At 36.8% G+C, this 26,583-nt stretch overlaps 2 protein-coding genes across 4 annotated transcripts in view; one reads left to right on the top strand and one right to left on the bottom strand.

Moving 5' to 3' along the window:
• Positions 1-7,561: 7,561 nt before the first annotated feature.
• On the bottom strand, positions 7,562-10,179 carry snai2 (snail family zinc finger 2). The gene is made up of 3 exons (XM_067377927.1): positions 9,977-10,179; positions 8,891-9,403; positions 7,562-8,753 (listed from the first exon to the last, which is right to left on the bottom strand). The coding sequence occupies exons 1-3, from the start codon at positions 10,053-10,055 to the stop codon at positions 8,572-8,574; spliced, it is 774 nt and encodes a 257-aa protein (XP_067234028.1). The 5' UTR covers positions 10,056-10,179; the 3' UTR covers positions 7,562-8,571.
• Positions 10,180-14,769: 4,590 nt separating this feature from the next.
• sntg1 (syntrophin, gamma 1) overlaps positions 14,770-26,583 on the top strand; it is a 58,924-nt gene continuing 47,110 nt past the window's right edge. For all 3 annotated transcript variants that reach the window (XM_067377303.1, XM_067377302.1, XM_067377304.1), the window contains exon 1: positions 14,770-15,067. The gene's annotated coding sequence lies outside the window, so the exon portion shown is untranslated. The remainder of the gene's footprint in view (positions 15,068-26,583) is intronic.

Here is a 26,583-nt window from a genome sequence, read left to right as displayed (position 1 = left end):
ACATCACCATCACTAAGGGGCCATTTACAGGACACCATTTCCAACTAAAAATGGAAAACGTTTTGGCCGTTCATTTACATGACAGCGGCGTTTTGGGGGCTTGAAAAAGCAAACTTTTGAAAAAGTTTTCCGAGTGCACGTTTTTGAAAATGATACCGTTATTGTCTCGGTGTAAACTACAAAAATGTGAATTTGTGAAAACGGTGATGTAATCCGTATGTGTATTATGTTTTCAGTCTATAGGAGTTTTTCATTACAAAGTGACATCGCCATCTACTGGCCTGACAGAGTAATACAACGTTTTTAGTCGTTTTAGTGGATCCCTGTGAACGGGGACAATATTGTCGTCTTTACGCAAACAAAATTGCATAAGAAAAATGTTTCTGTTTTTAATACATCGTTATCATGTAAATGTACCATGAGCTTCTGACAACTCTTTCAGCCTAAAAACATTTTCCTTGAAATTTGAGTTATAATAGTTTGCAAGAGCGTGATTATAAACACAACGAGGCAGTGAAAGTGAACTAGTGAGTAGATGAGTTTACCTGTTCGGCTGATGACGTTAAACGTCCTGACAGCCTCTGTAGTCCCATTTGTTAGCAACCGCCTTTTACAAGACAAGTAAAAGCTTTTAAAAAATTGCAATTATGATCCTGTGACCGTGACCACATGGCAACTCATTTTATTAGACAGTGTGTGTCTGGCTCTCTAGCGGCACCCAGAGTCCTGGAGGTACATCACCAGAGGCTAACCTAGCACTAGTGAGAGATAATCATGATTTGTAAGCAATATAAAATAGAGTTAGCATAATAGGAGGGAAAACATTATAACAGTAATAAACTTGCCAGAAGGTGGGAGATTAAAGCAATTTATCCTCGAGGACCAACTTCATTAGTAGGCCAAAAATAAATCTCGTTCCCTAGATTGTGTTTCATTAGTCCCCTCCTCTTTGTTGTTATGAAGTCTAATCAGCCACTTGCTTGGTGTAAGAAAATTAATCATTTCCTAGCAAATTGATTAGATTCAATTGTGTATTGGAAAATGAAGTGTACTATAAAGAATTAATGTTTGTTTAGTTTAAAATGAAATCCCTTATGTCAAATGTGTTAGAAAGGGAAATAAACATCAGCATGTCCTATAGTTGCTGCTTTCAAATCCAGGATTGGTGTATTGATCTATAAATAATGTTAAACAGATTAACACCTGTTGAGTTTCTCTACTCAAACATAATTGAAATATGATTTCTATAAAGATTTGTACATTGCAGGCATGTCCTGGAGATATGAAACTCTCACAGGGATGAGAGATATCTTGTAGGTCATCAAAGCAAACGGAGAGAAATAATCAGGAGTTGGCATATGATTTTGTTGATATTGATTGTAATTGATTTAGAGACATGTGAGCATCCTGTTCACATCACATGATAGATCAGACATCTTAGGTTAGCAGAAGACTGTAATGATATTTGCCTGAGAAGCAAGCGCAAACATGTCTTGCTGTTCAGATTCTTTCCTTCCCCTTTTTCCTGATGTGCAAATGTATGATTTGACACAAGTATTGTTTTTGGCTAGTAATGTGGCACATACTGAAAGCTAATCAAGTTTATTCTGCTGTTGGTATTAGGAATACTGTTACGCTTCATTATTTGTATTATTATTATTATTATTTCTTCTGACTGATTACTGTTCTAAAATAATATATAGATTTGTTCGCATTCATCTCTGCCATATGCAGATTTAGCATGCATGTTGATATGAATACTAAAGAATACAAATTGCCTTCTCTTCTGGAAAATCCAGCAAACTGGTAAAAGTAGCTGTTTTTTGGAACATAGTTTGGTGCAAGTTGGTTCAAGCTGGTTATATTCCAGAAACCAGATGGATTTCAGACATGACTCTCTTTTGGCTTAGGAGTTCTAACACCCTCTGTTTTCAGTGTATAAATACCTATTTTTCAGTGAATAGTTAATTAAATTGACCCCCTCACTTGGTGAATGTGATTTCACCAAGTACAACATGTTCCTGGATCAACATCTTTCTTGGAACAACATTCCAATCAACCAATCAGATTTGAGAGTTTACAGTTTAAGTTTAGGCTTACAACCAGGGTTAGGTGCTTCTACATCAGTGTTATTCACCTATCAAGTTATGGGTTGGGATAGGGTTAGGAATACATTTTCAGAGAGGAATGTTGTTCCAGGATCAACAAAATATGTAGATCCAGGAGCATGTCTTACTTGGCAAAATCACTGTGACCTTCTTCACACATAGCTGTTTTAGCATGGCTTGACATGAACTTTTTTGCCCACCAACCACTGTGGCTAATGTTTTTCCAAAGTTACTAGCCACTCAGCATTTTCACTGGCCACAATTTTGACATCAATACCATGGGGAAAAACTGACATATAGATATTTTTAATATTATCTCATAATTTGGCAGCAGGTATATTAGGCTGCTGTCACTTTAAGACCTGATGCACAGATCAATTATACTGTTACACATGCGTTTTCTTTCTCAACTGTTTACATTCACTTAAAGGGATAGTTCACCCAAAAATGAAAATTTGATGTTTATCTGCTTACCCCCAGTGCATCCAAGATGTAGGTGACTTTTTTTCTTCAGTCGAACGCAAATTATGATTATTAACTGCAACCGCTGCCCTCTGTCAGTCAAATAATAGCAGTGGATGGGAACTTCAACTATAACAGTAAATAAAACTTGCTTAGACAAATCAAAATTAAAACCTGCGGCTCGTGACGACACATTAATGTCCTAAGACACGAAACGATCGGTTTGTGTGAGAAACCGAACATTATTTATATAATTTTTACCTCTAATACACCACTATGTCCAACTTCGTTCAGCTTCCTGTTAGTGAGGTCAAAAAACGCGTTGTGATGACGGAAGTGATGTCTCGCCCATATACTTCAATGAGCGCGAGACATCACTTCCGTTGTCAGAGCGCGATCAGACCTCACTAGCCGGAAGCTGAACGAAGTTGGACATAGTGGTGTATTAGAGGTAAAAAATGATATAAATACTGTTCGGTTTCTCGCACAAACCGATCGTTTCGTGTCTTAGGACATCAATGTGCCGTCACGAGCCGCAGGGTTTAATTTGGATTTGTCTATGGAAGTTTTTTCGACTCTTATTGTTCAAGTTCCCAATCACTGCTATTATTTGACTGACAGACGGCAGCGGTTGCAGTTAAAATTCATAATTTGCGTTCGACTGAAGAAAAAAAGTCCTCTACATCTTGGATGCACTGGGGGTAAGCAGATAAACATCAAATTTTCATTTTTGGGTGAACTATCCCTTTAAAACATAACTGACTGTATACATGAATACTCAAGGCCGGCATTTTGACATTATTTTGTGTGTACTGTTTAAGCAAAAAAATCTGCGAAAAATAACTTTAGTACTATAGTTTAGTACTGAGTGGTGGCTTTATGTGTGCGCACTTTGGTTGTGAGCACAAAATCTGTGTGAATGAGTAAAATTATACAATACACGCAATCCCACGTCAAAATTCAAGCTCTGTAACACCAACAATATTCATACGGAGCAAATGAAATGAGTGAGTGAGGGGAGGTGGGTCTGTTTGTCAACTCGTTGTCGGAGAGATGAGAGAGAGAGAAAGCACAGTTGGTATCATGTATTTATTCTGTGGAAAATGAGTATTAGAAGCTTTTCAGACATTTCAGTGTATGTATGTATCGAAAAAATCTATATTTTTGACAACACTACATTGCACTTGGTTCATTATTTCAGATGCCTTTTTAAAAGAGTACAAATGAAAAATTTATTGCTGAAATCCACACGCATTTGGCGGGTGTTAATGTCAAGCCCGCACAATTGACCGTTCGCAAAGATCCGCCCCCTTTAGTTACTGTTGCTATGTCCGACAAGCCATGCCGACCTCTCGCCACACATCATGTTCTCACGCAGTCAAAAATACAGAGACCACTGACAACGCGTCGACAGACAAATTTTTTAATTTTTAATGAAATTTAAACAATAAATACCGTTTTGTGGCTCTTTAATGTGTCTAGACAGATCGCTGTAGCACCTCACTTCATGCACCTCGTGAACTGATCATCTCTTCCTACTAGTTCATTTATAGCATCAAATAAACATGAATGAACATCATTAGGAATGTTGTTTCAATGAAAGACGTCAGTACACACCATTTTTCAAGTTCAAGTCCACCTATGTTAATCTGCTAACTCCCTTGACTGCTTTGATGGACGAAATGGCGGATTCGCGTTATGGCTGGTTATATCACCTGTCAATCAAACTCCTGGCAAGGGTCAATTAAGCTTATGGACTACTTTCCTGATACTTTTGCATCCTTTTGAATATTGTAAGGCTCAGTTCCCATTCAACTATGTTTTCTTTTGTATTCCAATAATGAAAGAAAGCAATTTTTAATTTTTGTGTCAACTATTCCTTTAAAAGCAATAAAATAAGACTCTTTGTTATAGAAAACAACTTTCAGGCTACTAAGAGAAGAATATCTCTGTCTTTTTCTTCAGGTCAGGCTCCTTCTATCACACACTAATCAGAACAAACAGGCCTTCAACCAGCTTTCTAATTTAATCTGTTTCGTTTACAGGAGCTGCTGCGTTAGTGTGAAGTCAGCAGGTTGCAGAGAGAGAGAGAGACTAACAAAGAAATGTACTTCCTTTGTAACCTTGTCGGATCTGTCCTCGAGCCATGTTGATGGTAGTCTTGTGAGGGAGAGGCCTGACATGACGTGGGGCATCAAAAGTTCAATGAGCATGTGATAAAAGAGCAGAAAGTTAAGAATTTCGAATTACGTTTTTCTTGTAAACTGCATTAGAAGCAGGTTCTGTCACATGTTTTCCGGATGACTGAAAGAAATAGGACGGTTTACTGATGACCTCAAAGCTAATAGAAATGAACTAAAAGTTACATATCTGATTTTTATGTTGTCTATAAAACATGAATTTTAGCTACATAGTGTGCTACATAAGTTTTGTGATAATAATCTGCAGTCATTATGAACAATGAGTCATAATATTTTCCTGAACTTCCAGAAAACCACAAGATATGCAAGTGAACACCTGTACGGCATCATAGGGGGTCCTGAGGGCCAAAGCTCTCCGATTGTGAGGTGTGTCATGGTGAACACCTGGAATACTGCAGCCATGAGTCAGATCGTGGAAAGATAAAACCACAGAGCATGGAAAAGTCAAGTGTTTTCCCAAAACCTTTCTAAAGAGCAAGTGTTCACACCAGACCTCTACTTGTCCTCATTCTTACGCGTTAAGAAATCAATAGTACATCTGTAATTTTTTTTTTTCAAATTTCTTTTTTTTGCATATTAACATATATAAATAATTATATGTTATATAAATAATTATTCATACATATCATAATATATCAATATTTATTATTTATTTATACTATTTTTCACATATTTAAATATTATATAAAATTTGTATGTGTGTATATATATATATATATATATATATATATATATATATATATATATATATATATATATATATATATAATATATTTTATAGTGCTGTCAAATGATTAATTGTGATTAATTGCACCCAAAATAAAAGTTTGTTACATAATATACGTGTGTGTACTGTGTATATTTATTATGTATATGGGGCAATGATGTGACGGGTCATTTTTTTGTCCTTAATAACAATAAAAAACAAAGATATGACATCCAAGTATGTAAGGTAGTACAACTAGATCTTTTATTGAATCCAAAAGGTTTTAATTATATTTTGCTACATAAAAAGTTATTTTAAAGATTTTTAAGTGTCAAAAGGTAATTCGGTTTAACCGTCCAAAGGCCAATACAGTCATTTAATTTGATTAAAATATCTTAAAATGTAATAAATGCATATATTTTTTATTCTGGCATGATTTTATAACATCATATATCAACATAGTGCAAAATGGTATTAAAATTATGTGTAGACTTTGTTGATTTGTTATGAGAAAAATGTCCTGAAATTCAATGAATTTCATTGATATCATTCGGAGTAACCAATATAAAGGGACCTTTTTGGATCAAGTCATGAGGTCAATATCATGTGACAGGATATGACATCATTCAGAAGCCTGCAAAGGACCACATGGTCATGAAGCAAAGTAACTAACTCTCTTTTAACTATTTGAAAAACTCATGTTTTCACTTGATCATACGCATGTCCCGAAACATCAGGTCATTTGGTACAACCGCTATAAAACATGGAAAATGTTGTAATATTTTAAAAACTTGTACTAAATATAAAATGTTTGATTGTCCTTTTGCTGGCTAGCTAGATATCAGCCGGTTAGCATTGTCTGAAAATATCGTCATTTGGTATAACTGAAATTTTGGTTAAACCGAATGACTTTTTTTGGTGACAAATTTTGTCCATCTTGTAAAAAATGACAAAAGCAGTGTTAATTGATTATAAAAACCACATAATCTCATAGTTAACACTTTTTTAATTATATCTCCATTAGTTTTTTATTATAAGACCATTAATGTTTGGTAGAAAGGTAAATAAGGTCAGTTTTAATTTCATGTGTATTTTAAGGTGATTTTTGCAATGGAGTTAAGAGCTGTTTATTTCCGATGGTGATTTCAGAACTAGATTCAGTAGATAAATGTTTGAAAACCCGACTGGTTTGCGCTAGTCCTGTGACTTCCCACTGTGTACTGTGAGGTTGCTGAGTAATAATCCAGTAAAGGACTTTCACATGTGTGAGAGCCAGTCTGGCTTTTCCCTTCAGAGACCCAGAGTCTTCAAAGAAATTGGCAGCAAAGTGAGATCAACATAGGGAGGAGGTGTAACATTTGGGATTTGTTTGGGAGCCGAACAGGTTTGCAAGGACAGGTTCATGTGGCCACACCACAAATTCACCGACTTTAAAATGAGTTGACCTCCTGAGGACATTTCAATGAGATGCACAACAAAAGTTGTCTTGTATAGTTCCCACATCTTTTGACCACTTCATTTCCATGACGTTTCATGTTGGTTCTGATTAACTTCCTGAATATAAATAGCATCTCCACTAGCTTGACTTTTACATTAATGACAGTAGTTCATACAACTTGCTTTTTCCTCTACAGTAAACTGCAAACACATTTGCATCATGAAATACTTAAACTGCACTTTGATGAACTCCCACTATGTAAGTTAACTGTGGGAACGAGTCAAACCATATTCTAAATTCAGGGACAGATAATAAACCAGATCTTTACATCCTCCACAATTATGTTTAACACCATTTTCTAAACTTTAATTGTTAATGCAGATAAAAATAAAAAAAAAACAGCACACATTGCAGTGAAGCACTTTTCCAGAGATTAAGAAATGTTCCTGTTAATGTGCCATTAAGGGCCTTCCATTTGCATGACATTACAAACCCTATGTAAATGTAAACATTAGGCTAATTGTTATTCAATGCAGCTGTTAAAAGCTTAAAGGGATAGTTCACCCAAAAATTAAAATAGTGTTCTTTTGGACCCAATTGACTTTCATTGCATAGACACCAGTTTTGCTTGAAGAAACATTCTTCGAAATAGCAACTTTTCACAGAAGAAAATAAAGTCATACAGGTTTGTAATGACATGAGGGTGAGTAAATGATGCCAAAAAGATGAGTTATTCCAAAAAAAGTGTAAATTTTATTTTTTGTACAAAATCATACCATTCATTTACACTTTGCAATACAAAGTACAATCATATCAGTGTCATATACATTCAAATAAACAATTACATGGCAAAATCTCTGAAGTTCCTGATGAAAAAAGGCACGTGGCAAAGTATTGCATGTCAGAGTGCTGGTTAATTGCTGTTGTGTTTTGACCGCACAACAGTTTAAATACTTTTAATTCAAGAAAACATCATTTTGCACTTGTTCCCCATTTAAAAACATGGCGTTAATTATTCCTTTGGTCTCAAGCTCATCTGTGGTTTGAAATATCTGACCGATTACCTCTCGGAAAAGAAAAACGATTAACAAAAAAAAGTGTCCGTCTTACCCATTTAAGATGTAAACCGGTCTAAATTATTGCTTATTAGAGAGGCTATACATTTAAAACCTCCCAAATAGTACATATCCGTAAACAAATGTACAGTACACATCAACCCAACCCGGACAGGGCAAATACTGTTAAAATGGAAGGCACATGACAGGCGCATGACATGTTGAATGAATCTGCGTTTGCACTGAAATGAAAAGGCTTCTTAGTCATTGAGTTAAGACCACCAGGGATCTGGCAAACAGTCTTTTCTTTTGTGCCTTTTCCTTTCTGAGGGTGTTGAAGGTTCTCCGGGAACCAAACTCAAATCGGAAAAGGCTGTTTTGGGTCAGTTTTGTTTGTTAGCGTGAAGCGTCTTGGGTGGAACCTGATCTTTAAGTGACTCCACAAACACTTTATTCATTCAGACCCTGGGGCGATGCATTTTTAAATCGTCACGGACGCGTTTGGCGTATCCAGTTTATCACGAGTATACTGACAGGAAGAGCAGGTCCGAGATCAGCATTCACAATTGGAGGCACTTGGGTGTACGTGTGTGATTCTCTCTCAGTGTGCAATGCAACAGCCAGATTCCTCATGTTTGTGCAGCAGCGACATGCGAGAGAAGGTTTTGGAGCAGTTCTTGCACTGGTATTTCTTCACATCCGAGTGTGTTTGCAGGTGAGCTCGGAGGTTCGACCGGTCCGCAAATGCCCGGCTGCAGTGTGGGCATGAAAAAGGCTTCTCACCTAATGAACAAAATAAATTTCAATGTCAGTCCACATTACCGTACTGCTGCATCATGCAATGCTGCCAACACAATATTTGCAAGCAATCAATCTAAACTCTGAAGAAAGACACATGCATGTGCATCAAATAAACTCACCTGTATGTGTCCTAATGTGTCCTTGCAGCAACCAAGGTCTGGAGAAAGCTTTCCCACACATTTTGCAAACGCACGGCAGCGTGTGTGTCCTTATGTGCATCTTTAGGGCCCCTAGACTCACATATTCCTTCTCGCAGTACTTGCAGCTGAACGACTTCCTGGTCTGTGCGTCGCAGTGCAGCTGCTTGTGTTTCATGAGTCCGGAATATGTGCTGTAGGACTTGTTACACAAACTGCACTGAAACTTCTCAGCATCTGACAGTTTTGTCGACTGTATCCGCTCGTCTTCATCGCTCCTGGGGCTCTCCGAACCGCTGTGGTCTTTATTAGACGACGTGTCGGAGAGGGATGAGGGGTATCCGGAGATGGGGGACAGGTCGCTGGGCAGGGGGGACAGGGGCAGGCTGCTGGTAGTCCACACTGTTATAGGGTTGTACGCCACCGGGCTTAACACTTCAGGCTGAGGTATAACAGGCACCGGGAGGGTTTTTAAGACATATGGGGAAATAAACACTGCAATAAAAGGGGAAATGCAATCACATTAGTTCACTCGACCAGATATACTTGACAAGTGACATGCTATATTTCTAAATCAGCATTTATGGCCATCTTCATTGAGAAAATACATGGAATATTTACACTTTTAAAAACTGCAGAACCATTTAAAATTGTGACAAAAGATACACTTTCCCTTGAACATTCATATACATTTGAAGGTAAACACTAATGTTGTACACCAACTACCCATTTAAGTAACTTTATATGGAGTTACAGTGAGAAACAATAATAATATCTGTCTATCCTTCGACAAAAATAGTCCTAAAGGATTTGTACTGGACTATTTTGAAGAGTCAAATGGATAAAATGGCTATTTTTCCAGTAGGAACTGATCAATTATTCCATTTAGATATACAGTCTTCATATACAAACACAAATTTCAAGAAAAAAATGGCAATGGTTTGATTCAATAAAACTTTTTAGTGTGTTAAGTGCCATAAATTTAACGAAGAGTTGCAAAACACTAAAAAAAGTTTAACTAACTTCAACTTTTCACTGTTAGGGAGTTAGAATCGTCAAATCACAAACCTGTTGGACTCTCCAGTTCACTATAATTCGGTTTCTTGGCTGCATTGAAATGCTTCTTTACTAGGAATGAACGCGGCATCCTGAAATACTTATAAAGTTGGCTGGCAGATATAATGGTCCTTTCGTCTCCTTTATAAAGTCAAATCACTGTAATCCTTATAGCTCGGTCCAGCAAGGCTTCATCTTCCAGCGCAGAGCTGCTCTAACACTCCAGCACCTCAGTGCAAAAAAACAAGTAAATACTTCCAATCAGGTGCAAAGGGAGGGGCCGAGCGTTTGACATGTGCATATTCATGACCACCGGCCCAATCAAAATAGAGGCGTGACTTTAGGGGGCGTGGCCAAGGAAAGGAAGACAGGTGTTCACGCTAGAGATGTGTATGGAGGTGAAATAATGTTCAGACTTGTCACAGATTATCAAAGCACACAGATTGTTGAAATGCCATTATTAGTAAATGTTTGAAACAGGCCTTTAAAATAACGAGTCTTCAAAGGGAATTGTCAACTTTTAGTCCTAAAGGATTTAAAAAAAAATATAGACTTTACGTTGGTGGCGTAGACATTCCTTGAAGTGTTCATTTTTTCACCACCCATATTTGTTATGCCAGTTTTCAAATATAAAATATAGGCTACATTTAGAGTTAAAGTTGACTAAAATTCAACATAAACTTTCTTTCATAAAGCACGTCTGGATTACACGCAATTCACCAGCGCCCTCTTGTGTTCACTCGACTACTTCTAACATAGCATGATTGATCAGTTAACTTGTTGTCAAAGTATTAGATATTGTTTAATATTTTTTTTTCTTCAATGCATAAATAATAAAAGGGATGTGGAATTAAATTAAGACTAAAATAGAATACAAATATCATCAAGTCTTTCTGAAAAAGTTCAATTATTATGTATTTAAAAGGTTAAATGCATACTAAAATGATGAGGCCCATGAAATCAATAAACCAATTGATTAGTCATTAAAAGTGCTGTTTTTCATTTTTATACCCTGAATGTTACATCATGTTCCCTCTCAGTTGTGTTTGTATGAATGTCATTGTGTTTGATATTTTGTTATCTAATGCCATACATTTTAAGTTTCCAATGTTGTGGTTTCACAAAGTCTTTGATTCAGAATACACGCTTTATTTCAAAGCGGAGCTGTTATATCTGCCGAAGCAACAACTGCCTGTCCTTGGATTTCAGCTTTATAATTGTAAAGTAAAACACCAATTGCTTTTTGGAGTCACTGTAAATGCATTGTGTTGTAAAGTCACTACATTTTTAAGCTGATAGAACCATTCACACCTCTGAGTCGTTTACATTTAGTACATTCTAGAAATGATTCATGAATAGAAAGCTGATTTTAGACGGGCGTTCCAGTGAAAACAGAACAAAGAATTAAGAGCTGATCATAAAGACACATCATACCTTAGTCAAGCAACTTAGACCAAAGTGACTGAAAGCTGTATATTTGGATTCATTTTCCGTTTAAGAAGCATCAATAAGAAAAGTGAATATGTAAAATCAACGACCATCAAACAGAGATAACAGATAACCACCATCACAGCATTGCTGTGAATATAAAGCAAGCACCTCTCAATAGGGCCTCTTGTCTTGAGTAATTAAAACAGGCACACGCTAAGCAGATTTTCTACCTCTTCTGGGGGAAATTTTAATTGTAAGTCAGATTTCTTATCTGCCAAAACTAATTACAGAAATGGAGGTGGTATCCTTTGTTCGCAGCGTCATAAAAGCAAGGGCATTCATTTCTCTGTTCTCGATGACATTAACATTTTCTCTGTGTCTGCGTGTTTGATGGTATAAAGCACTGCAAAAATTCTTGTTTTGCATTTTTGCATGCCTTATGTTGCATCAAAAATATATTTTTTATGCATTGCATTAGTTTTGTTCCACTTTATTTTCAATGATGTCAACTCTTTTGCATTGTTGACTCCAATTGCATGGGGCCGGATGACGAACAGAGACTGGATTGTGTTTGTTGAAAGAAGGGAAATAAATGTGAGTGCAGCACAATCGGGCTCGTTCACAACCTCTGTTCAAGAGATCGAACGGCCATAAGGTGCAATGGGAATAGATATCCAGCATGTTTGATGACTCAATATATGTTTTAATGTTAATCTGCTGTGCAGACTGTATGAGCAAGTCATTTTTGCAGATGTTTTATCTAAAGCGACTTACAGTACTTATTACATAGACAGTCTCCCTGGAGCAACCTGAGGTTAAGTGGCTTTCTCAAAGGCACAATGGTGATCACTCATGGATAACCCATTGTGGGAGTCAAAATTGTAACCTTTTCGTTATCAAACTAGATCTCTAACCACTATAGGCCTACCCTGTGTAGCTACTGAAAATCAATAGAGAATCCAGTTAAAAGAAAGTGTCAATACTTGTGTTGCAAAATTTGTATAATTCCCCTTTAGCATTTGCATGACAATGATGGACAAAAATGCAGCTTAACAAGAGCAAAAGTAGATAGAGAACATGTATTATCGACTACTTCTTATAGGCTAGTATGCAACGGCTCTTTATTTCTTTCAAATCACAACGAGTCTTTTCTGTAGTCTAACCAGCAACACTCAAGCACGTGCCTGCGGTAATTTATAATGTTGGATAGAAACATCGTTGGTTATGTAAAGCTTTGTGGGGAATGTTCTCGCACAGCCCGTGGGTTCCTCTGCCTCCTTCACCAAATAATACCGCATTGAGAATCACGCACATGATGGAGCCTTAAAGTGGCATCCTCTCGTGCTTATGTGCACCGCGTCGTTTTCCCCTCAGCTTTAATTTATCGTTATAAATGTCCTGATATTATACTCAGACTAAAACGGACAGATGTTTAGCGTCGGAGAACAATGAAGGAACAAGGCGGTAGGGAAGAGAGACACGGGGAAAAAGCGCTTGTGATTAGCATAGGCACGTATCGACGAATCGGCTCGTTCGAACGATTCTCTTCAAATGAATCGGTTCACAACACAAAGTCGCAAATTCGATTGAATCATAGCTCACAAATGTTTGCGGATCTCCCTACATGGGGTTTTATGTTACATTTAATCCATAAAAAGATAAACTTAGATGTTTTTAGGTTAGATTTAGCTTATATCGTAATGTTTATGGTTGTCACCCACCTCAGTTTAATTCAAAACATAGCCTAGTTCTATTGGAGTGGAAGACTACTGCATACTGCACAATATGTTATGTACACTACATTCTATGCAGTAGCCTATGTGTGTAATATTGTGAAACAATAGTAAGAAGATTGGTAGGCTAGCATGCTATTCCAAACTTAGCCTATATATTTAGCAATATATTCTACTATATTACAATTTCTACATAGGCTAGTATGTTTTGCACAGCTTGGCATGGGATACTTCTATTGGTGTACACTGCATGTATCCCAGTACGCCCATTGATTTTAGGATGAGGAATGAACTGTAAGAAAATGTTAAATTAACAAATTTTAAATTCACCAATTTGAATTAAAGGTGCCGTAGAACGCATTTTCAAAAGATGTAATATAAGTCTAAAGTGTCCCCTGAATGTGTCTGTGAAGTTTCAGCTCAAAATACCCCATAGATTTTTTTTAAATTAATTTTTTAACTGCCTATTTTGGGGCATCATTATAAATGAGCCGATTCAGGGCTACTGGCCCCTTTAAATTCTCGTGCTCCCCGCCCCCCTGAACTCGTGACTGCCTTAAACAGCATAAACAAAGTTTAATAATACCCTCAAAATGGATCTTTACAAAGTGTTCGTCATGCAACATGTCTAATCGCATAAGTATGGTATTTATTTGGATGTTTACATTTGATTCTGAATGAGTTTGATAGTAGCTAGGCTGTGGCTAACGGGCTAAAGCTAACATTACACACTGTTGGAGAGATTTATAAAGAATGAAGTTGTGTTTATGAATTATACAGACTGCAAGTGTTTAAAAAATTCTTGTATCCATGAATACAGTAAGAAACGATGGTAACTTTAACCACATTTAACAGTACATTAGCAAAATGCTAACGATACATTTAGAAAGACAATTTACAAATATTACTAAAAATATCATGGATCATGTCAGTTATTATCGCTCCATTTGCCATTTTTCGCTGTTGTCCTTGCTTGCTTACCTAGTTTGATGATTCAGCTGTGCACATCCAGACGTCCTGTCCTTGTGTAACGCCTTGAACATGAACTGGCATATGCAAATATTGGGGGCGTACACCCTGACTGTTACGTAACAGTCGGTGTTATGTTGAGATTCACCTGTTCTTCTGAGGTCTTTTAAACAAATGAGATGGAGGAAACAATGGTTTTTGAGACTCATTGTATGTCATTTCCATGTACTGAACTCTTGTTATTCAACTATGCCAAGGTAAATTCAATTTTCAATTCTATGGCACCTTCAAAAATGCAGACGAATAGGCTATTATTTCCACTGAAAATAGGATGCCACACACTCAATTAGGCACAATCATGCAACATAATAAGTTCATGTTTCTACTTTTTAAAATGTTTATTAGGCTATTGCAGACTGCATACTACTAAAATAGTAAATATAGTAGGCAGTGTACAGTATATAGTGCGCAGTATGCAATAAAACGGCGTTCCATTTCGAACACAGAACGTTCTCCCAAATGCGAGTGATTTGGCTTACAAACGCGTTCGAATCGGCTCGATCGAATCATTCAAAAGAGCCAGTTCAAAGAACGGTTCGTTCGCGAATCGGACTTCGCTACTTGTGGTTTTCAGCCGGTCATTATTATTGCTCAGGATGCCTAGCGACAGCAGGAGATATTTAGATGGAAAGCTGCATGGCTCAGATTGCGGAGGATGCTGGAGAACAAGACGGCAGATGTGTCTCGCCTGTTGTGGGAATATAAACTAAGAGCAAGTTTAAAGGACTCGCTTTGGAGGATTTTGCCAAGCGGTTGCGGATGGAGACTGTGCATTAGTGGTCGTTATGATCTGGAGGCTGAACACTCATTTTCCCATAGACATTGATGACAAATGCAAGAGGAATGGAAGAATTATGAACTTGAAGGAGTGGAACCAATTGCAAATCACCACCTGTTAGTTGAATATCAGGTAAGGTTTTTAACTAGCTGTGTTTTCTTAGTGGCTGTGTGTTTCCATCTAATGCAATACAATTTGTATTTTTGATAAGCTTTTGAAAGACCTTCACAGTGTCTCTAAACATATTCACCTTTCAAATACATCTAATTATTAGAGAGGACAACTGTGGAGTGAAATCCCTTTCAGAATCTCACTGGCCACCCATCCAGTTGATCTTAGAAAATGAGGCTTTGTTGCCTAAAGTTGAGAGCATAAGCCTCTGATGCTGCATTAGAGCACAGAACAGCCTCCTTATGCACATTTTGCTGTGTCAGATCTTCCATTCACATCAGGTGCAATAAACCACCTTGTTCTGTTCCCTATGCTAAACATTGTCTATCAAATTGTTCTTCTGCTGGCAGCCCTTCAAAGATGAGTCTTTAGGGACGCCCATCATTTTTAATTAAGGGTTTCATACCCTCAAGCACCCAATTTGTCCTCAGTTTAATGTGATTGAATAATTCATTCAGATAAACATGTAAATATGATGTTGCTTGTTAATATTTGGCATGCAAACATCTCCCAAGTTGATTTTTTCGTAAAGCTGCTTTGAAACAATATGCCTAAAGCGCTGTAGATATAAAACTGGATTGACTTAGCACCACAAGTGTCTAAGTGTCAGACGGTCAGCTGTCATCTTTTTCGTTGTAACCCATCTGTGGTTGTGTTGCATGTGGGACTAGTGTTCACATTCATATTCATGATATCAATAACCCATTTCTCTCACTCCACTAAGCAAAGTCTGCATTCTTCAACATGAACAGGCCAGCATTATCATAATGTTTTGCCAGCGTGAACTGTGACAGATTGCTCATTGCGCACATACACCCTATAGTGCCTCATTAACACGAAACACTGTTTAAATATAGTGATAATGGTTCCCTGTGCCGAGGGAGGAGTGAATGTGTTATGTGCGTTGTTGACTCAACCTGAATGTGACCTGCAGACAGCTGCTGAATGTCTTGTGGCTTTCCGTTACCTAAAAAGACATCTTTCTTAAGTCAACACTTTTCTTGTGTTTTATGGTAAGCTTTATAGTACTATAAAATAGCAAGTTAGCACATTTCTAAGTTCGTGATCAAACTACCCAGAAAAATAAATGCAGACAGATAATTAGAGAGCTGAGAATTTGTCTTGTCAAGAGAGTAGGAAACAAAAACTGATTTTTGTATGTGTGTGTGTGTGTGAAGGTAGTTTATGCCTTTATAAACATTCATACACTAAAAATAAAGGTTATTTATGGGTATTTTTGGTTCCATGAAGAACCTTCAGCATTCATGGAACCTTTAAAAGGTTCTTCATAGTGCACTCTTTAAAAAAAAAAAAAAGGTTCAGTTGGTTTCTATATAGAACCGTAGGATTCTTTACTCAATTTTAAAGAATGCTTTATGCCAAAAAGGTTCTATATAAGGATAAATGTCTTAAATGATTGCATAATACTTTCATTTTTCACTTTAACAGATTATTTCATTTTTTCTAGTGATAAAGTATACAAGATGTTTAATTCATAATATTTAATTACATTAAAAATGAATTGAAAGAAACTTAAGTCCTAAAATGATCCCACGATGGGAACCCCTAAAAGGTTCTTTATATGAAACGACTGATAGAACCAAGGCCGCAACCATGTCTTGGGCTGCGTTCCACTCCATTTTTAGACACACACTCACAAACTTCCCTAAGCACTTCACCTAAGGGGAATCCCTGCTGCCATTTTGAAGTGCATTCCACTTCGTGAAGTGGACAAGGGAAGTTTATATGGACAGACCCTCATCCCCTTGATTTTGACAGAGGGAGTGAGTCTACGCCGATGTACACTTCAAGCAGCTCTATATCCCACAATTCAACTTCAAATTCGCATAATACTTGTAGCTACCTTATGTCAACAGTCAGAGTTTATACTATTGATATTTTATTTTTCGTTTGTGTAACAGCTCATCATAGGATTTTATATATTTTCTCCAACAGTTTATATGCATATAGAATGGTGCATAAAACAAGTTCATAAGTAAAAAGGGGGGTTAAATAATAATTCAGCTCCATAGTGAATTCCAAGTGATCAAGGGTTTCATTTAAATCTTATGCACGAGTTCCACCAGTAGTGGGCACTTGTGCAACTTAAGCAATGATGAGACTGAGGGAAGTTTGCGAGTGAAGGGCATAAAAATTTGGAGTGAAACGCAGCCTTTAACATTGAGGCGGGGACCATTTTTCCCTGGGGGGGTCATTTTTTAAAAAAGGATTTGAGGGAATAACGTAAAATAAATAAGAACATTAAAAGTTTAAAGTAATTTAAACTATTGCAAATCGTATTATGAAAAAATATATTCACTCTTATTTGTACCTCTAATATGTCAAAAATGCAAAAAATTTCTTGTCTCATCACATTCAGTTATGAATTACATTATATCTTATTAATCAAATAATAGCATTTTTTTTTCAATTCAAAATGGTGAAATTTCATAAAAATGTTGAGTAGTTTGCATCACTGGATATTACTGTCAGTCGCTTGCTGAATATTTCAATCTTAAAACAGTCGTCAAACATTAAATGTTTAGCTACTTACTTGCCACTTACTGCTAAAACGAAAGCGTTGCATTGGATTTCACGCTCGTTTTCTGTGAACAGTAAGCCCCGCCTTCTTTGATTTGATTGGCCAGCTCACTTATTCTGATAGTGATGAGCACTGTTAGACCACTGAGGCAGACCAGCCTAAAAATGTAACTTTTAAAACTTTTTTTGTCATCCAGAGCTGTGCATAATGGAGTACAAAAGCATCAATATCATCAAATATTGAGGGGGACAGTTTGGTCATTTCTAATTATTGGGGGGGACTTGTCCCCCTCAAAGTCTATGGTGGTTACGGCCATGGATTGAACCTTCTTTAGATCTTCACTCTGAGGAAAAAAATGTATCTTTTAAGAACTGTTGGCTGAAAACTTATTTTGGAAAGCCAAAATGGTTCTTCTATGGCATCACTGTGAAAACCCCCATTGGAATCTTTAGACATGATTCTTAAGATTATATTTTAGCTTGAAACTTGCTATAAATTTACATATACCTTAAATGAATAGTTAATGTTTGATACATCTGCTGCAGCATGTCAGATTTGTTTGCCCGCTCTCTTCTTCATGGATGTAGCTGCTTCAGACCCATCAGTGCTTTCCTAAAAGAGAACCACCCAAGACCCTCTTGTCACTGTAAGTGGCAGGAAGGCACCAGGCAAATCTTTGCTCATGCCTGCAGAGCACGGTTTATCGCTTTGTCTCACTTGCAATCGTAGCAGTGGCAGCATTCAAGGTTACCCAGCATACCCTGAATAGTAACAGACAAGTGCTCTTTTGATCCATTAGCCAGCGGAAGCATCCAGCAGACATTTCTCGTAAAATGTGATGGGACAGATGGCGAGGCTTTTGTAACAGCAGTGATTTCTGTGGAACGAGCTTAAAAGAACGCAGAAACAATGAAAATGATGGGGTGCGTATAAGAGAGATATGATGATAATGGTGCTTTGATGCTGGTGCTCTCCGGGCAAAATTATAAATAGTGTGTGTAGTTTAATGCAACATTTGCATTAGAAATATTATTAAATGGAATATAGCAACTGGTATATCAATCAAAAATGTCTTGCATGAACAATATTCTGAATAAACACAACAAGGCTAAAACTATGTTAACACTGTATGTAGAAACTAATGAACAGCCATTCCAAACATAGATTGTGCTCAATATAGACATGAGTTAAACCTTTGAAATCCATGTTCCAACATCTAGTGGAAAGCTTTCTCTGAAGAGTGTAATCTGTTATAACTGCAAAGATAGAACCAGCTGTGTTAATGTCACATAACCTGATATTGCTGAGTTCAACATGTTCCTGGGTCAACATTTTTGTTGATCCTGGAACAACATTCAAATCAACCAGATTTGAGGGACAAGTTTACAAATAATGTCAAGTTCAGGCTTAAAATCATGAATTGGTGCTTCTACATCAGTGTTATTCATCTATCATTTCCCTCTGATTTTTGGGATAACTTATGGGTAGGGTTAGGTTTAGGGGTAGGAATAGGGTTAAAGGTACAATCTGTAAGATATTCGCAGTAAAATATCCAAAAACCACTAGGCTAGTGTTATATATTTTGTCCAGCTGATTACTAACAATATCTCTAATGTTTTCAACAACTTGTAAATCATGAGAAAATTCCCTTTCTCAACAGTGACACGGGGCAGTGCAGTCGCCTGTCAATGACGTCAGTTACCTTTGTTACCGCCTTTACTGACGTAGAAACCACCTGACAACAGTGTCGTGGACAAATGCGGAAGTAGTGTCTAGCGTCCAGCAAACCACTAGCTTGCTTCAAGCAGTTCCTTATTTACTTCTTGCACGTTTTATGGTGGATTGTGTTACTTATTTATGGAACATAATTACTGTTTACCATCTGCCGCTGGTTCTGTCGACAAGGACAGCTCCCGTAAACTCATGACCGGAAAAGCGGAAGCGGCGCCGGCGACTGTGTCTTAATAAAAGTCCCGCTGATCGTGAGGCGTGTGTTGATCAATCGCTCCAGCTCCTCGTTCAGCTCCACAACACTCGGTCCTGCTCTGCTTCATACTACAGTAACGTTAATAATCGCATCCACGAACATGAGTTCTTCCAGACTCCAATCCCTATTCTTTTGCACCGTCTGTTGAGATGGAGACCACATGTCCCAAGTTTCCGCTCTAAAACTTTGTTTTGAATAGGCTTCTAGCGACCTCTAGTGGAAAAAAATATTACAGATTGTACCTTTAAGACTAAATTTTCAGACTAGAATGTTGTTCCAGGATCAACAAAGTATGTTGACCCAGGAATGCATCTAAAGGGGGTCGCACACCGGACGTGTAGCTCGGCGCCGCGCGCCACGTCTTTAAAATTCGAACGCATTGTTTTCTATGAGAGTACGCACACCGGCGGCGACATTCGGCGCCTGTCCGCGGCACCCAGCAACGACTCAGGAAGTTGTCGCCACAGAGCGCCATGTACATTGTTTTACATTAAATGTATATTATATTTCTCTCAAATCGTCGTTAATGTACATACTGACTTCACCCTGTGCTGCAAGATACATCAGTTTCACATTCTAAGTTTAACAGCTTGAATAAAGTCTAAAAATGTATAATAAACGTAGCATTTTCTTTCCTTTTGCTTTGTTGTGCCATTTTTCCATGTACACTAACCTCAGTGCGAAATATTAAAGCATAGCCTAGGCATGTAACGTTTCCCTGTTGACGTAAAACACTCCCATTGTGCAGCTCTTCTATCAGGAGTTGAGTCAAAATTGAGCTCGCGCGTATATAATGTGCGCGGCCGGTGTGCGATACCTGTGAGTTGTCAGAGACGCGACGCTGCGCGGCGCCGATCTTCGCATCCGTTGTGCGACCCCCATAACTCAGCAAAATCAGGACTATGCTTTGATGTCCATGATTTTGAGCTTAAAGGGTTAGTTCACCCAAAAATGTAATTTCTTACATTTATTACTCACCCTCATATCGTTCCAATCCTGTAAGACCTTCGTTCATCTTCGGAACACAAATGAAGATATTTTTAATGAAATCCGAGAGGGTTTCCCCCATTGAACCCAACATAATTACTACTTTCAAGGTCCAGAAAAGTAGTAAAGACATTGTTAAAATAGTCAATTTTAAACTAGACTAGTTTAACTTGTTGAATAAAGTTGTTATTTTTGTTTTGTTTTTGCGCTTCATAACATTAAAGGATTAGTTCACTTTCAAATAAAATTTTCCTGGTAATTCACTCACCCCCATGTCATCCAAGATGTTCATGTCTGTCTTTCTTCAGTTGAAAAGAAATGAAGGTTTTTAATGAAAACATTCAAGGATTATTCTCCTTATAGTGGACTTCAATGGACTCCAAACGATTGAAGGTCAAAATTACAGTTTCAGTGCAGCTTCAAAGGGCTTTAAACGATACCAGACGAATAAGGAATAAGGGTCTTATCTAGCGAAACGATTGGTCATTTAAAAAAAAAAAAAAATGTAAATATATATGCTTTATATAAACAAATGATCACCTTCCAAGTGGTTCCGGCAAAACCGCACTTTTGTATTATTCAAAAAGCTTACGCTGTATGTCCTACACCTTCCCTATTCAGCTTACGGAAAAAATGGAACTGGCGCCACGTTCATTCCGTAAGTTCAATATAGAAGGCGTAGGATATAAAGCATAAACTTTTTGAAGAATGAATGAATGAATGAGGCATTTATATAGCGCTTTCATATGTACTACTGTACACCCAAAGCGCTTTACAATCATATCAGGGGTCTCTCCTCATCCACCACCAGTCCATCCACAAAGAATACGAAAGCATTGCAGGTAAAATTAATTTTATTTCACATCAAATTCAGAAAATATGGATGATACATTTTGATGGATTGGCCATGTTTAAAACATACTTTTTTGGCTAAAGATTAGCCATGAATTATTAATTAAATAATTTTAGCTGTGGGGTAAATTGTGTCGGTAGCTCAACTAATAGTAATCTAATATTAATACAAATACTAATGCAAAATATTGACAATTGTTTTATATTCTGTATATTAAAAAAATAATAATATTTGGATATTTAAAGAAAATCTGAATAATGTGCATTAAAATGAGACATTAAAATCTGAATATGCAATGGACTGTACTAAATGTGTTTTTTCCCCAATATATCTTCAATTAAAATGAAAAATGTGAATTTCAATTAATCTTCAATATTATACAGACTTTTTCTTGAAAAGCTGCATTTCTATGGTCCTTTATTAAAGATAATACATAGAATACATCTTGAAATATAATTAGGTGTATACATTTTATCGAATTTCTTCTTGACTAAAGGTCATCCAAAAATGAAATTTCTGTCATTAATTACTCACCCTCATGTCGTTCTACACCCGTAAGACCTTCGTTCATCTTCAGAAGACAAATTAAGATATTTTTGATGAAATCGAGAGTTTTTTTATCCCCCATATAGAAAGTAACGTAATTACTACATTCAAGGTCCAGAAAAGTAGTAGCGACATCATTAAAATAGTCAACGTTGTTATTTTCGTTTTGTTTTTGCGCACAAAAAGTATTCTTGTCGCTTCATAACATTAAGGTTGAACCACTGCAGTCACGTTGACTATTTTAACAATGTCTGGACATTAAATGTGGTTATAACATTGCCAGAAAGTTAATTTGTGTTCTGAAGATGAACGGAGGATTTACCGGTGTAGAACAACATGAGGGTGAGTAATAAATGAAAGAATTTTCATTTTGTTTCATTTTTGTGTGAACTAACTCTTTAAGTAAAAAGTGTCACCCTGTTCTCCTCTAGAATAATGTTGGAATATGAAGGAGAAAAATACAACTGTAGAAGTCTTTCATGAGAATTTTTTTCTGAAATATTAATCAAACTCTGCATGTGTCTACACTCACTGAACCTAAGTATGTTACAATGCGTGTTTCTTTATTTGGTTGCAGATTGTCATGGACCATATGGTTGTTTCAGAACGTGTAATGTGTTTGCATGCATACAAGGATAGTCAAAGTCAAAAATGAACAATAGCTTCAAGCAGTCATACTAATTCAGTCTTGTCAAGCGCACACAATAATAAGCTCAGCCTTTTGTTACCAGATGATCCTTGTTTCTTGGCTGATAGTTCATGTTTGAACTGCTTGGTTGCTAGAATTGACCCCGTTTTGTCATGCTGTGTGGTTGTTTAACTGATTTCTCATCTTTAAATTTTATTGGCTTGAAAATGGGTGTTTCCGCAAACACAGTACCACCCCTTGGAATGCCTCAAAATGATGCAGCACCTTTAGAGACGTGATTGGGTTTAGAATGAGGTGCTGTTCCCGGTTTCCATCGTCATTAAGCTCAGCATCGTCCGTGTGGAGTTCCAGTGCAGTCAGATTGAGTGACCAGGTGGTGAGAATATAAATTAATGGGTCATGAATAATAAACTGTCTTTGCTTTCTCATTCACAACTGCATGGATGCTAAGTTCAGCATGTCTCGAGCAGCGGAGGGTTAAGTACAGCATTCAAGGGCAGCACAGCAGTTTTTAGCAACAAGCGTCATTGAATTTTTTCAGCCTCTGTTCACTGGACCTGAAATGTGAACTAATTTCTATCTCTGAATTTCTTTAGTGCCATGGAACCTGTCACATCCACAATGACTGCTAGTTGTAGTTTATAGTCTATTATTTGCATTTTATTGTTCCCGGAGAATTACAGTTCAGATCACAAATGGCTTGATCAGTATTCTGTATAACAAACAAGTACAGTATGTTTGCTTCATTTATGAAGAAATACCACGGTACAGTGATGTATCAAATCGTAATACCATCCTGCAGGAAAGAAAAGTCACAAATTAGACTTAAAGGGGTGGTTGATTATGATTTCACTTTTTTAACTTTAGTTAGTGTGTAATGTTGCTGTTTGAGCATAAACAACATCTGCAAAGTTACAACGCTCAAAGTTCAATGCAAAGGGAGATATTTTCTTTTTTTACTGACAATCCTCATTTTGGCTGCGTGAGATTATCCATCTTTGTTGAGCAACCGAAGCACAAGCTGTTAAAGCTCCGCCCTCTTCTGGAAAAGGGGCTGGGAGCAGCAGCTCATTTGCATTTAAAGGGACATGCAAAAAACTCTGTGTTTTTGCTCACACCCAAATAGAGGCAAATTTGACAAGCTATAAAAAATTATCTGTGGGGTATTTTGAGTTGAAACTTCACAGACACATTCTGGGGACACCAGAGACTTATATTACATCTTGTTAAAAGGGGCATTATAGGTCCCCTTTAAATGAAAAAAATATTTCAGTGATTTACAAAATTTGAATATTTGGCCCCTAAACACAATTACTTGAAATTTAGAGGTTCGGACAGTGTTCTTTGCTTCTAAATATGCTTATCTATGCTTATCTAAATATGAATGAAAATATGTAAAACAATATATTTTAAATGAAACATAAATTATTTACAGTAACTTACACGATTTCAGGTAGTAACCAGATTTAAATGACTGAATGAATCCGCAGTTTTGATAGAATCAGTTGTTTAAATGATTTGATGACTAAAGTGTTAGACTTACTTGTTTCATTCTTAAATTAATCAAGTGTTTAGAACATGATTATTATCGTTAACTAAAACTAAAACTATTAAAAACATTTTTATGAATTGCAATAATATGAAATAATATAATGGATAATATATAAATATATATATTAGAGCCTAAAACTGAAATAAATAAATAAATAAATAAATAAATAAATGTTTACTTTGGCAACTAACAGAAATAACAGTTGAAACACTAAAATTATTAACTGGAAAAAAAATAAAACCTAAATAGTGATATTTAAAACAAACAATATAATACAAATGACAGAAGGACAAACAAAATTACTAATATTACACTAAAATTAATATGATAACTGAAAAATATTAATTAAATCTATAAAATATATGAAATTAAAAGTTTATATATAATACTAAATTAACACTGGTTTTTGAATGAATTGATCAAGTGAATTAATCATCGACTCTTGTTTCGTTTCTGAATAAATTGCTGAATAAATTGCAGCGATTTTGAACAAGTCGGTTAAATGAATGGTTAAATGACCCACTCATAAAGACCTGGGCTGTTTGAAACGCGGCCCTGTTTTGTTCCTGAATGAATCAGTAATTTGAACAAAACAGTAGAATGAATGATTCAAATGACTCACTCATTAAGACAGTCACTTGTCAACACCTACTGGCATAAGTATGTATCATACAGAAAGAGTCACTGAAGACTCTCTGCCACTAATGTTCAGTGACATTCATTCAGACAACTGGAATGACAAACAGTGAATAGTCCCGGTGCTTTTTGGACTGTTATATCTTTTATTTTTATCTTTTATAATGAACGTTTGATCATTGAAAAGATTGGTAAGTGATTATTACTAAAGGCATGGCTGTGTTTGTTTACAATGGGAGAGTATTCGATTCCTCGTGCAACCTTAAGAATGATTACATATTAAAATATCACGATGTTACTACGATATGCACGTTCAAAAACATGGTACTTTTTGCTAGTGTTTCTATAAGATTTCACATTCTCAATTCTGTGTCAGTTGTTGCATCCATAACAAAATTAGGTCTATGCATATAAATATTCATCTTGATTGTCCTCAGAAGTGTGAGTTATCTGCCTCAGCGGCGCTCATCATGTTTACTAATATGTGCCAGTTAGTCTCTTGTCAACACAGCTAATTTATTCTGTTTTTAATGGGCTGGTCTCGCTGACAATTGAGCAACTGACAAACTCATAAACAAACCAAACTTTGTCCTGGTCTTGAATAACGATACGGCTCGGTCTGCTGTCTGCTTCTTGACAGCGGCAGTAATTACCCATCTTTGTTGGTGTAATGAGTCTCATGTGTCCATTAGGTTTCTTCTGGCACCTTCTCTGTACTTTCAAACACTGCCTTGCTGAAAGTCATCTGTCATGGAGAGAGAGGTCAGGACTTGAGTCAATAAATCTGCCATTCACTAATTTACAGAGCCTCATTCGCATTGTTGCCACTATATGTGGTTTGGTGTGGTGACGTGGGCCAGCAGGTCTCACTGGTGTATTAACTAATGAGGGCTAAACAGAGACCCACCCAGCGGGCAGAGCAAAGTTGCTTTTGGCAATGAGATGTCAGAACAGGATAATGTGAAAGGATGAAGCTGGGATGAAACTTTAATCAAGCGTAACGTCATGCCCAGACTCTCTGGAATGACCTTTGCATTGCTCGCCCAAAGCATGTTCAACAGTGCAACAGTGTCTGGAAAGCTGAGAAACACTTGATCGGGCCTAACAAATCTGAGTCAGTGTGACATTTCTATCTGGACATTATTTCAAGCTGTAAAGTTTGAGGCGAGATGAGATCCTCAAATGTGTTTATTTCGCCTGGAAATCTTACTGTTTTATTGGATTCATGGAGATACTAACTGCATAATTGCCATTTTCAGAGCTCAGGTTGCTCTTTCATAGCAAGAGACTTATTGAGATCTCAGTTAAAGGCACAATATGTAAGATATTTGGATTAAAATATCCAAAAACCACTAGAGCAATGTTATATATTTTGTTGACTTGTGAATGTTTCCAAGAATGTCTAAATCAGGAGAAATAAGCAATTTTAACCAGGACACGGACTGTGTCTGTGAGTCGCCTACCAATGTCATATCCGCGTTACCCTCTGTTTCCGGTTGTTTTATTTGTAGAAACCATGGAAACACCAAAGATGCTTTAAAGGTGCCTTAGAACTTTTTTAAAAGATGTAATATAAGTCTAAGGTGTCCCCTGAATGTGTCTGTGAAGTTTCAGCACAAAATACCCCATAGATTGTTTTTAATTCATTTTTTTAACTGCCTATTTTGGGGCATAATTAGAAATGAGCCGATTCAGGGTGTGTGGCCCTTTAAATCTAGACAATAT

The sequence above is a fragment of the Chanodichthys erythropterus genome, chromosome 23 (genome assembly GCF_024489055.1).
Source record: "Chanodichthys erythropterus isolate Z2021 chromosome 23, ASM2448905v1, whole genome shotgun sequence".
Classification (NCBI taxonomy): domain Eukaryota; kingdom Metazoa; phylum Chordata; class Actinopteri; order Cypriniformes; family Xenocyprididae; genus Chanodichthys; species Chanodichthys erythropterus.
This window is presented reverse-complemented; position numbering and strand designations above follow the sequence as displayed.